Source organism: Myotis nattereri (assembly GCF_964212035.1).
Source record: "Myotis nattereri genome assembly, chromosome: 1".
Lineage (NCBI taxonomy): Eukaryota > Metazoa > Chordata > Mammalia > Chiroptera > Vespertilionidae > Myotis > Myotis nattereri.
In genome coordinates, this window is record NC_138075.1 from 64,871,414 (window position 1) to 64,882,413 (window position 11,000).

The 11,000-nt window shown below is 42.1% G+C and overlaps 1 protein-coding gene across 2 annotated transcripts in view; it reads right to left on the bottom strand.

Moving 5' to 3' along the window:
* The window catches only part of WDR76 (WD repeat domain 76), a 34,861-nt gene extending 23,932 nt beyond the window's left edge, over nucleotides 1–10,929 (bottom strand). Inside the window, exons 1-5 of one of the 2 annotated variants that reach the window (XM_081112449.1) lie at nucleotides 10,809–10,929; nucleotides 9,044–9,180; nucleotides 6,613–7,008; nucleotides 4,823–4,915; nucleotides 2,825–2,880 (exon numbers count right to left, since the gene is read on the bottom strand). In XM_081112449.1, the coding sequence (XP_080968575.1) occupies nucleotides 2,825–2,880; nucleotides 4,823–4,915; nucleotides 6,613–6,780 (317 nt within the window). In that variant the 5' untranslated portion in view covers nucleotides 6,781–7,008; nucleotides 9,044–9,180; nucleotides 10,809–10,929. Of the gene's footprint in view, nucleotides 1–2,824; nucleotides 2,881–4,822; nucleotides 4,916–6,612; nucleotides 7,009–7,607; nucleotides 7,678–9,043; nucleotides 9,181–10,808 lie in introns of those variants that run through there. The other variant, XM_081112448.1, reaches the window with a different exon arrangement.
* Between the last annotated feature and the right edge of the window lie 71 nt (nucleotides 10,930–11,000).

Genomic DNA, 11,000 nt, shown 5'->3' on the forward strand with positions numbered 1-11,000 from the left:
ATGCATGCCTCAGTCAGGCACTTGCATTAAAAAAAAAAAAAAAAAAAAAAGCCTACTGTCAGGGCTTTATTCTACAACTAGAGGCCCAGTGCACGGATTCATGGTGGGGGTCCCTAGGCCTGGCCACCAGACACCTACTCGGTTCCCCGCCTCCCCTGCACTCCTCACCATCGCACTGCCACTGCAGTGGGCAGGCTGATTGGGCCTGCTGGCCGGGGGAGGGACAGGGCGCAGGAGGTTGGCTGCTGGCACCAAGGAGGGAGCCAGCCCTTGGCCCCTCTGGGAAAGGGGCCGCATCTACCGCCACCTACCCCCGGTTCCCTGTCCCAGCCCAGGGCACAAAGGCTCCAGTGGGGTCAGGAGAGAAGGCAACAGTCACCCGGATGGGCACAGAAGGAACGGACACCAGACATTGACATCCTGCCACCACGCAGTTCCACCCCACCCCCCTTCCCTCGCTGCCATGCCGCCACGGGCGATGGGCCCATCGGCCGGCTGGCTGGGGGGAGGGTTGGGAAGGAGGGACCGCAGGCGGTTGGCCAGCCACAGGAGGTTGGCTGTTGAGTGTCTGCCCCCTGGTGGTCAATGCGTGCCATAGTGACTGGTCATTCCGGTCATTCAGCTGCAAGGGTCGCTTAAGCTTTTATATACATAGATTATGGATTTATGATGACGCTACTGTAAACAAACCCACTATGGTGTAAACGTATAGCAGACATAATTACAGTAGTAGGCTATACCACTGAGGTTTGCAAAAGTGCTCTCTATGATGTTCACACCACAATAAAGTTGCCTAAGAACAAATCTGGGAACAAATCACCAATCTTTACTAATAAAAAATATGCAAACATAAAGTTATTAATCAGCTGGCAACAGAACCAGTGCTACTTCTTTGCAGGGTTAATAACTTTCCTCTTCTAACATTACACACTTGCAAATATATGGCCATAATTAAGTTTAGCTTTCCTGAAGTTAATTCACCTGTATTAGAATCAAACCAAGACCCTGGCCCGACAGCTCAGTTGGTTAGAGCCATGGTCGGCAAACTGCGGCTCGCGGCTCTTTGGCCCCTTGAGTGTGGCTCTTCCTAAGCCTTAGGAGCACCCTAATTAAGTTAATGACAATGCACCTACCTATATAGTTTAAGTTTAAAAAATTTGGCTCTCAAAAGAAATTTCAATCATACTGTTGACATTTGGCTCTGTTGACTAATGAGTTTGCCGACCACTGGGTTAGAGCATCGTTCTGATATGCCAAGGTTATGGGTTGGATCCTCGGTCAGGGCACATACAAGAAGCAACCAATAAGTGGAACAACAAATCGATTTCTCTCTCTCTCTCTCTCTCTCTCTCTCTACCCTCCTCCTCTCTCTAAAATCAATAAGTTTTAATAAAATCAAACCAATTAAAGTGATGCTATATTTCATTACCATTAGCATTAAACAAATGATCTAAAGATACCAAGATTTTTAGATTCTTCATTTATACATAAGCACTGCTAAAATGCAGTAGATAGAACTTAAGCTAAGGAAGCCTGGAGCTCAGATCCTAAAACTTCCACTTCTAAGCTATTTTGACCTTAAGCAAATTACTTTACCTCTTTGAGCCTGTTCTCTATTTCACAAAATAGATATATTACCTCCAACATTTGGTTGTTATCAGAATAAAGTGAGATAAAGCCCTAGCTGGTTTGGCTCAGTGGATAGAGCATTAGCCTGTGGACTGAAAGGTCCCGGGTTCAATTCCAGTCAAGGGCACATGCCCAGGTTGCAAGCTCCATCCCCAGTAGGGGGTATGCAGGAGGCAGCTGATCAATGATTCTCATCATTGATGTTTCTAACTCTCTCTTCCTTTCCCTTCCTCTCTGAAATAATATATATATATATAGCCCTAACCGGTTTGGCTCAGTGGATAGAGCGTCGGCCTGCGGACTGAAGGGTCCCAGGTTCGATTCCGGTCAAGGGCATGTACCTTGGTTGTGGGCACATCCCCAGTAGGGGGTGTGCAGGAGGCAGCTGATCGGTGTTTCTCTCTCATCGATGTTTCTAACTCTCTATCCCTCTCCCTTCCTCTCTGTAAAAAATCAATAAAATATATTAAAAAAATAAAAATAAAATAAAATTAAAATTAAAAAAAATATACACACACACATATATATATAGAGAATTAAATGAGATAAAATAGGACAAAAATTTTAGGTCACTGCACTGTATTTTATAGATGTTCAATAAATGTTCATTTCCTTCCTTTATTCTAGTAATGTAAAAGAAAACAAACTGAGAAACAAAAAGGCAGAAAAGTTAAAAGAAAGTAGAAGAATCTTTAAGAATAACAGTTTTCAGTGAGAGGAAGTAGAAGAGCGTACAAGGGGGATAAATGGTAATGGAAGGTGACTTGACATGGGGTGGTAAACACAAAATACAATATACGATGATGTATCTTAGAATTGTATACCTGAAATCTATATAATTTTATTAACTGTTCTTACCCCAATAAATTATATTAAAAAGGGGAAAAAAAGAATAATAATTTTCTAGGCAAAAATAAGAATAATTTAGTGAAAGTAAAGATTTCCCTCCATTAACAGCAACAGTATTAAATAGAAATAAAATTCAGCTTTCAAGATTCAATTTCCTCTATATTCCTTTGATGAGGATGAGAACTTTAGTTATTAAAAAGTAGCATTCTCTCAGAAATACTATAAGGATTAAGATTAAATTACAGAGTTTCTGATCTTACTTATTTTACTATGCTGAATCACTTTTTCAAATTATAAAACAACTCAGCAATATATCATGGAGCAGACACTGCAAATCATCTTTTACCTTCTGGATTCTGAAGGCTGTCTCTTCTTTATCATTTCACGGAACCTTGCAGCTGACTGCAAAATATACAAAGTATATACACATAAAAATAATAGCTTATAACTACACAGCTTACCTTTTAAAATATTAAGTATCTGCCACTATATCCACATAAACTAAGATCTATACAGGAAATAAAGATCCTTAAAATGATACCCGCTCTTGGTAGTAGACCTGAGATAATTATTCTACCCTATATAATAAAAGGCTAATATGCAAATCAACCGAATGGCAGAACCACCGGTCGCTATGATGTGCACTGACCACAGGGGGCATACGCTCAACAAAGGAGCTTTCCCGTGGTGGCCATGCACTCCTACAGGGGGAGTGCCGCCCAGCCAGAAGCCAGGCATACAGCTGGCGAGGGCAGCAGCGGTGGCAGGAGCCTCTCCCACCTCCAAGGCAATGCTAAGGATGACCCGTCAGTCAGACATCCCCTGAGGGCTCCCAGACTGTGAGAGGACACAAGCGGGCTAAGGGACACCCCTCCCCCCACCAGTGCATGAATTTCATGCACTGGGCCTCTAATCAATAATAAAAGCAGCCTGGCCAGTGTGGCTCAGTGGTTGAGCATCAACCTATGAAACCACGAGGTCAAGTTCGATTCCCTGTCAGGGCACATGACTGGGTTGCGGGCTCGATCCCCAGTGTGGGGCCTGCAGGAGGCAGCCAATCAATGATTCTTTCTCATCATTGATGTTTCTATCTCTCTCTCCCTCTCCCTTCCTCTCTGAAATAAAAAAAATATATAAAATAATAATAGCCCTGGCCAGTTTGGCTCAGTGGATAGAGTGTCAGCCTGCGGACTGAAGGATCGCAGGTTCGGTTCTGGTCAAGGGCATGTACCTTGGTTGCAGGCACATCCCCAGTAGGAGGTATGTAGGAGGCAGCTGATCGATGTTTCTCTCTCATCGATATTTCTAACTCTCTATCCCTCTCCCTTCCTCTCTGTAAAAAAAATCAATAAAATATATTTTAAAAATAAATAAATAAAATAATAGTAACAAAAGCAAATATCTAATACTGTCTAAAGTACTGACATTCTGATGCCTTAAACCAGGTTGCTAATGAGTTTACAGGATTAAACATTAAACATTTAATCAAATATACTATTACAAATTAAAAGGTTTAACTTCCAATAAGGCAATCATACTTTGATATTTTCTAGAAAAGTTATGTTATACTTTAATAAATCAAATCATAATTTCTGTTAACTAAAATCAAAATTAGAGATAGTCTGTCTAAATTTCTCATGAACTGTCATTAATGACACACGTATATAATTTAGTTATATAAAATTATATTAACTCACCCTCCCCTCAAGATGCAAACACATACTGAATATTTGGGAATCTGGTATTTGGAGAATTCAATTTATTATTTTTGGGAAAACATCACACATCCTCCTAAACAGTTATTCTCTCACACATAGAAGTTTACTGCCCAGTGTAAAGACACCATGTAAATTATACATTTAATTATAATGATTATAAGATATTAGTATAGATCTACCCATTTATCCTTAACACTCCCTACACAAGTCTTATTCCCATCTATCATTACAGTCTAAGATTTATATTTTAAAAAAGCTTGTCTTCTCCTTCATCTACCACACATCCTTCAACCCATTCCTCCTTCTCCTTTATCCATTAAAAAAACCACTAAAACATACCCTGTTTCTTTGACTCCAAGACAACTTTTCATAAGCCATCATTACTTTATGCACCACCAGAGGAGAGAGGGGAGGAGGTGCCAGTTACAGTTTTAAGATGCTTATTTCGAAAATATTAAAATTAAAGAAAAGTCTTGGAATTAATAAAGTATGGTAACCTCTTTCTATTAAGTGCAAAACTTGCTCCTAATTTACTGTCCCTCACCTGACACGATGAAACCCGATACATGAATATTTTACTGACTTACTGGCAAGAGGAAAGGTATCTTGGTTTTAATTAGACAAACCTCAGACAACTGAAGTGAAGCAAAAAAGTTTGCATTTTCTGATATGTTCTTCAGTCTCTTCCTTTCATATGGTGACAATCCTGAAAAATCATCCTATGAATTACACCAAAAAGATTCTGTTAGTTTACATAATCCATAGCAAAAGCACCTCCCAAAACCAGGTGTTCAATTCTCTGCATGTATACCTTCCTTTAAATTGCACCTATTCTATTCATTTAATGTCTTATCGAATAGCACATAAACTCTGCTTTATTAGATGCTGAATAACAGCGTTTGAATGTGGGATGATCACAGATATCTGTATGGCTTCCCAATTAAATAACAAGTGGCCGCATATCAAGTCAAGTAGTAATAAGTGGAACAACAAATCGATGTTTCTCTATCTTTCTCTCTCCCTCCCTCTCTTATCTCTAAAATCAATTTTAAAAAATTTTAATACAAAACTCTGGTGGTAGAACCCTGCAACCAAGTTTTAACAAGCCCTCCCGGTAATTTTACTACAGGCTAGAACAGCCGTGGGCAAACTACGGCCCTCGGGCCGGATCCGGCCTGTTTGAAATGAATAAAACTAAAAAAAAAAAAGACTGTACCCTTTTATGTTATGATGTTTACTTTGAATTTATATTAGTTCACACAAACACTCCATCCATGCTTTTGTTCCGGCCCTCCGGTCCAGTTTAAGAACCCATTGGGGCCCTCGAGTCAAAAAGTTTGCCCACCCCTGGGCTAGAACTTTGAGAACCACGGGTCTTAAATAATCCACTCCACACAGAGATGATTTGTTTAAAAGCACATGGTTTCTGAGAAGTGGCCATGCCTAAAACTGAGGCTTCCAACCCCCAGTCCAATGTACTGATGATCTACCCCCACGCTGTCCCACCATAGGTCCTAGTTCTTACCTCTGAGACAATAAAGTATAAATTGCATTCCCATTTCATAAAAACACCTGAGTCATCCTATCTCCCTTTCCCTAACATCACTTTCTGTTCTCCTACTTCCATCAATTTTTTGCCATGTGGTGCAGTTTTATCTTATCTTGCATAAAATTTCTAGCCTGCACATTCAGGTAAAAAAATAAAGAAGTAAAAGAAATAAAAGACATCCAGATTGGAAAGGAAGAAATAAAACTATCTTTAATGCAGAGGACATGATCTTATATATATAGAAAATCCTCAAGAATCCACACGGCCAAAACCGGTTTGGCTCAGTGGCTAGAGCGTGAGCCTGCAGACTGAAAGGTCCCAGGTTTGATTCCGGTCAAGGGCATGTACCTGGATGCGGGCACATCCCCAGTGGGAGATGTGCAAGAGGCAGCTGATCGATGTTTCTCTCTCATCGATGTTTCTAACTCTCTATCTCTCTCCCTTCCTCTCTGTAAAAAATCAATAAAATATATTTAAAAAAAAAAAAAGAATCCACACGAAAAAATATTAGAATAAATGGCCTCAGCAAAGTTGCAAGATATACGGTCAACATACAAAAAATCAGTTGTATTTGTATACACTAGAAATGAACAATCAGAAAATGTCACTTTAAATGAAGTACAGCACTCCTGGTAGGCAACAGAAATCAAAAGAATTAGATGCCTAATTTCTTAAGCTGATTCAAACTATTATTTTAAATAGAACTAACACATTTTCTCAGGTATCTTCTCTACTCCATCATTTGTCTCCTTTTTGTGTTTAAAGGAAATATTATTCGGCCCATCAATGCAACCAACTGATGGTGATTATCAGAACTTCTATTTTTAAAATAAGAAAATTGTGGGTAAACGGTAATTAAAGTCTTACCAGGCCTGATGTATCTTCATCGCTGTCTCCATCCTGACTGTCTTCCATCTCGACACTGAGAAGCCCTGTGTCCGACGTGCTCATGTGCTGTTTGTGATTTTCTGTGTGCACGTCCAAGGATGATTTTTGCAGAGTGGATTCTGTCTTAGAAGATGTGGTGGCTTTCATCTTCGGAGTTAAAACCTCCCTGAAAGTTTTCTTTATTTCGGTCTTCTTATATGTCTTACATGCCGCTTCATTGTTAGAATTCTTATCTAAGAGGGATTTGGGGAGCTTAAATGCATCTGGCTTGTAATCACTGAGTGAAAAGGGGACAAGACACACCTTAGCTGTTTTTTCTAAAACTAGTCTCCGAGATACGTCAGCGACGTCCTGGTTTTCTTTAAATTCATGCACCTATTCAGACCAATAAGGAAAAAGGGAGTTTTAGAATCCCAGGTCCTGCACCTTTGCTGACAGATCAGTGCAAAGAAGTCTAATTCCTATTTCATAATGACAACATAAATCCAAATTGATAATCTATAACTTCTCCCATCCAGAATCTAGACACCAAATGTATTAACCCAAATCATTACACTGGACACACTTCTTGCCCATATGAGTCCACCAGCCCAATGATGATAGCGTCATGACTATAACTTGTAACTGAGACGGCTCCCCGAGCTGTCAGCGCCCGAGTAGCTGGAGCTGTTCCCAGAGGAGAAGCTGACAACAGCTGCTGCAAAGGCGGATGTGCAGTCCCTGAGCCCACCCTCCACTGTTCCTGGGGTTCAAAGGAACCCTCCTCTGCCCCGAAGGCCTGGACTCCCTAAAAGAAGACCGGAGAGGGGTCGGCTTCCCTTCTGAAGGAAACCGGGGGAAGCCCGTGGAGCCCCACGATGCCCGGCGGAGGGAAGTCGTTCGCGGGGCGTGGAAGTGCGGGGCGCCCGGTCCCCGAGCCGCTCCGCCCCCCGAGGCACAGACTCCCCGCGAAAACACCCAAAAGCGAGTCTCACCTTCACTTGGAGTCGCTGCCTGGAGCCCGCCTTCTCCTCCGCCGCCCCGCACAACCCCGACATCATCCTGCGGCGGAGCGGCCGGCGTCTTCCCGCCAATATGGGGCGGGAGGCGGCGCCGGGGGCGGGGAAGGCGCGCGGCGGCTCCGCTCCCAGCCGGGCTCCGGGGCGGGGCGCGCGGCCCGGGCTGCGGGCTCTTAAAGAAGCCAGCTTCCTCGTCCCAACCCAAACTCAAGTACGGTCAAACCTCGTCTCTCCGTCTCCCATCTCCAACAACGGGGTTCTAAGTTGCCACCCCGCCAAAAAAAGAGAAAAAATGTCTCGGTGGTTGACCAAAACTTCAGTTTTCGACCTGACCATCCTTTCATGCTGGCACCTCAGCATGACAAAAAGCATTTTGCAGGCAATGCTTTTGTTGCTGTCGATTAGCACAATTTTAAAACAAAGGGGCCATCAAGAGTTGCTAAGAGTGTGCAAGTGCTCACAAAACAGCAATCACAGGCAATTGAACGTAGTTTAAAAAAAAAAAAAACTGTTGATTGGATAAGAAAAAGCAGCTGGTGATACATAGCATTTCGGAGGCATGATATATGAAAAATTCCTTTAAGACTAGTGGGGGGGGGGGTTTCGATAAGTTTAAGAAAATAAGTGTTTATTTATAGAGTGTTAACGTAAAAAACCATTGAAACCTGTAAAGAATTTTTGTGAGTTTATTTGAGCCAAACTGTCGACATATGCCGGGAAGCAGAACCTCAACGAATTGAGATAGTGCTCCGGAGAATGGCAGGGTTACATCTGTATCTATACATGAAATTCATTGGTGACAGATTTAAGGAGGTGGGATTAAGCGAAGCGGGGGAAACCTCTGTGACAGGATAAAAAGTAAAATAATGGACACATACTTAGGTGGGTGCAGGATCAATTAACATGATAATGAAGGAATTTGTAGTATCTGTCATGGGGCCCAGAACATTTGGTTGTGCCCCAGGGGCTCCAAAAAAAAGGAAGTTACAAGTTACCCAGACATTTCAAGGGTATGTTATCTTAGAGGCAAAAAGGCAAATGGGCTCAGTAAGAATCAAAGTTGATCTTGTCAGTGAAGATACTGGCTTAGGACATAACTGCCCACCATAACTGCTTTTAGTTAAAGTTTAATTTCAAACCATCCTTTGTGGTTATTTTAGGTCTCTGAGTCTGCTAGGCTGCCACGCAGGCCTCCCCTGAGCTAGTCAGGTCAGCGTGTGGCCCCTTTCGTCCACAAGAGTAAACAGTGCATTATACATGTATGGTATACAAGAAAGGTTGAAACGGAATCATTTGGGGGCCTGGAACGGATTAATTCAATTTACATTATTTCTAATGGAGGGAAAAATGATTTGGTTTTCGAACAAATGGCTTCTCCAACAGCCTTCTGGAACGAATTAAGTCCACTGTACCTTAAAGATGCGATGGGATGTGATGAATATTTTTCCCTTGAATCCTGGTGATTTTGCTGCTGGCTGGTGCCAGGACCTCGCTTTGAAAACACCGGCACTTTTGCTGAGGAAACACTATCTTGCCTCGCAAGGTGAGCCTGAAAAGGATTCAGACTCACTTAAATGCCCTCAAAAATAGAGAGGGAAAGCCTGGGTGGTGTGGCTCAGTGGTTGAGCCTTGGCCTACAAACCAGGAGGTCACTGGTTGGATTCCCAGTCAGGGCACATGCCCAGGTTGCAGGCTGGACCTCCAGTAGGGGGCCTGCAGAAGGCAGCCAATCAATGATTCTCTCATTGATGTTTCTACCTCTCTCCCTCTCCCTTCCTCTCTGAAATCAATAAAAATATTTAAAAAAAAAAAAAGAAATAGAGAGGGAAAGAAATTGAAATCAACGTTCACCCTTTACCTCGAGTCCCCTAGTTCCTTGTAACCCCACCACTAGGATAGTATGCCCTATGGCTACCGCATTATCTTCTTCTTCCTAGGAAGGGAGGCATTTTGATTTCCCACTCCCACTCCCACCCCACCCCACCCCCGAAAGCTGGTAACTTTCAGCTGGTTTAAATTTCACCAGCTCCTCTGCCCACCAATTAACAAATACTAATGATGACCTTAAGCAGCCTAAAGGTTGGGGAAAAAGTGGACCAAGTAATTTGTGTATCACAAAATAACATCAGATTTTAGTGCACGGTATTTCTTGTAGATAGCCATTTTATTTTTTCTTCAATTAGCAATAATCGTGCCTCCAATAAACCTTATTGGCTATGATACTGCCACTGCACAAAGCTAGATACAGCCATATTAATTTTATTTTCTGTTCTCTGGGTTGCCATGAGCCAAAACAATTGTCTCCCAACAAATTACTCCCTTTGGACAGCATAGTTTTAGAGCTGATACATTCATATTATAAAATTAAGGTCCTTTTCTTTCAATCCGAAACTGCTCCCTTGTTTGGTTACTTGGGTCTTCTCCTGTTCTTCACTGTAGACTTGCCCAATTTTATTTCTTCTCACAGCCAGCCCAATTATAAAACCCAGGTGAAATAATCCTATTAACAACACCTGCAAGGCTGTCACCAGTCCTTGACTCAAAAATTACTGGTAAAATCAAACTTTTCATAGAGTCTGATCTATTATACCATGCTATTTCTGAACTTCAAGACTTTGTTCATGCTGTCCCTTCTCTCCCCACCACAGCAATTGTAAAATCCGTTCTACGATGAAATGTGTTCTGACTTACAATTAGCCAATGTGTTTTACACAACCCGGCTAGTGAACTGCAATTATTTCTGTTATAGTTCTATATGCCCTTGAAGACTTTCTGAATAAAACTCAAGCTTCTTTTTTTATTTTTAATATTTATATTTATTTATTATTTTAAAATTCAAGCTTCTTGAGAACATGAAGCATTTAACATTATTCCATATTCCTTGCAGAGCTAAGCATGGTAAACGCAGCAAATACTTAATACTTAAGGACGTCTATACAAACACTTTCCAACCAGGAATGTTTTCATAGGCAGTCTCCAAAAACTTGAACTGGAAAACCTAAAAGTAGAGTGCTCAGATTTCAGGCATCTGATGCTATTTAGCAGGATTTCTATCCCAATTAAACGCTAACTCTGAGCTCCCAACAGTCCGGACAAACTGCCCTTCACGGTCTCCAAAGTTCCTCATTCGTCACTAACCCATTTCCCTCCGCTTCAAACCCAGGTAACAAACGAAACCTTTCATTCTGATCTTCCTCGCCGCCAGGGAACAGCAAACCTCCATCGGAACAGTTTCCTGCGATAAGTCACATCCAAATACTGGGAGACTGAGGACTACAGGCTGACTCTGCACATGCGCAGGAACAGGCTCCGGTTCCAGCCGTAGGCGCAGGCGTCCTCCACAATCCCACAATCCTCTGGTCGCACACT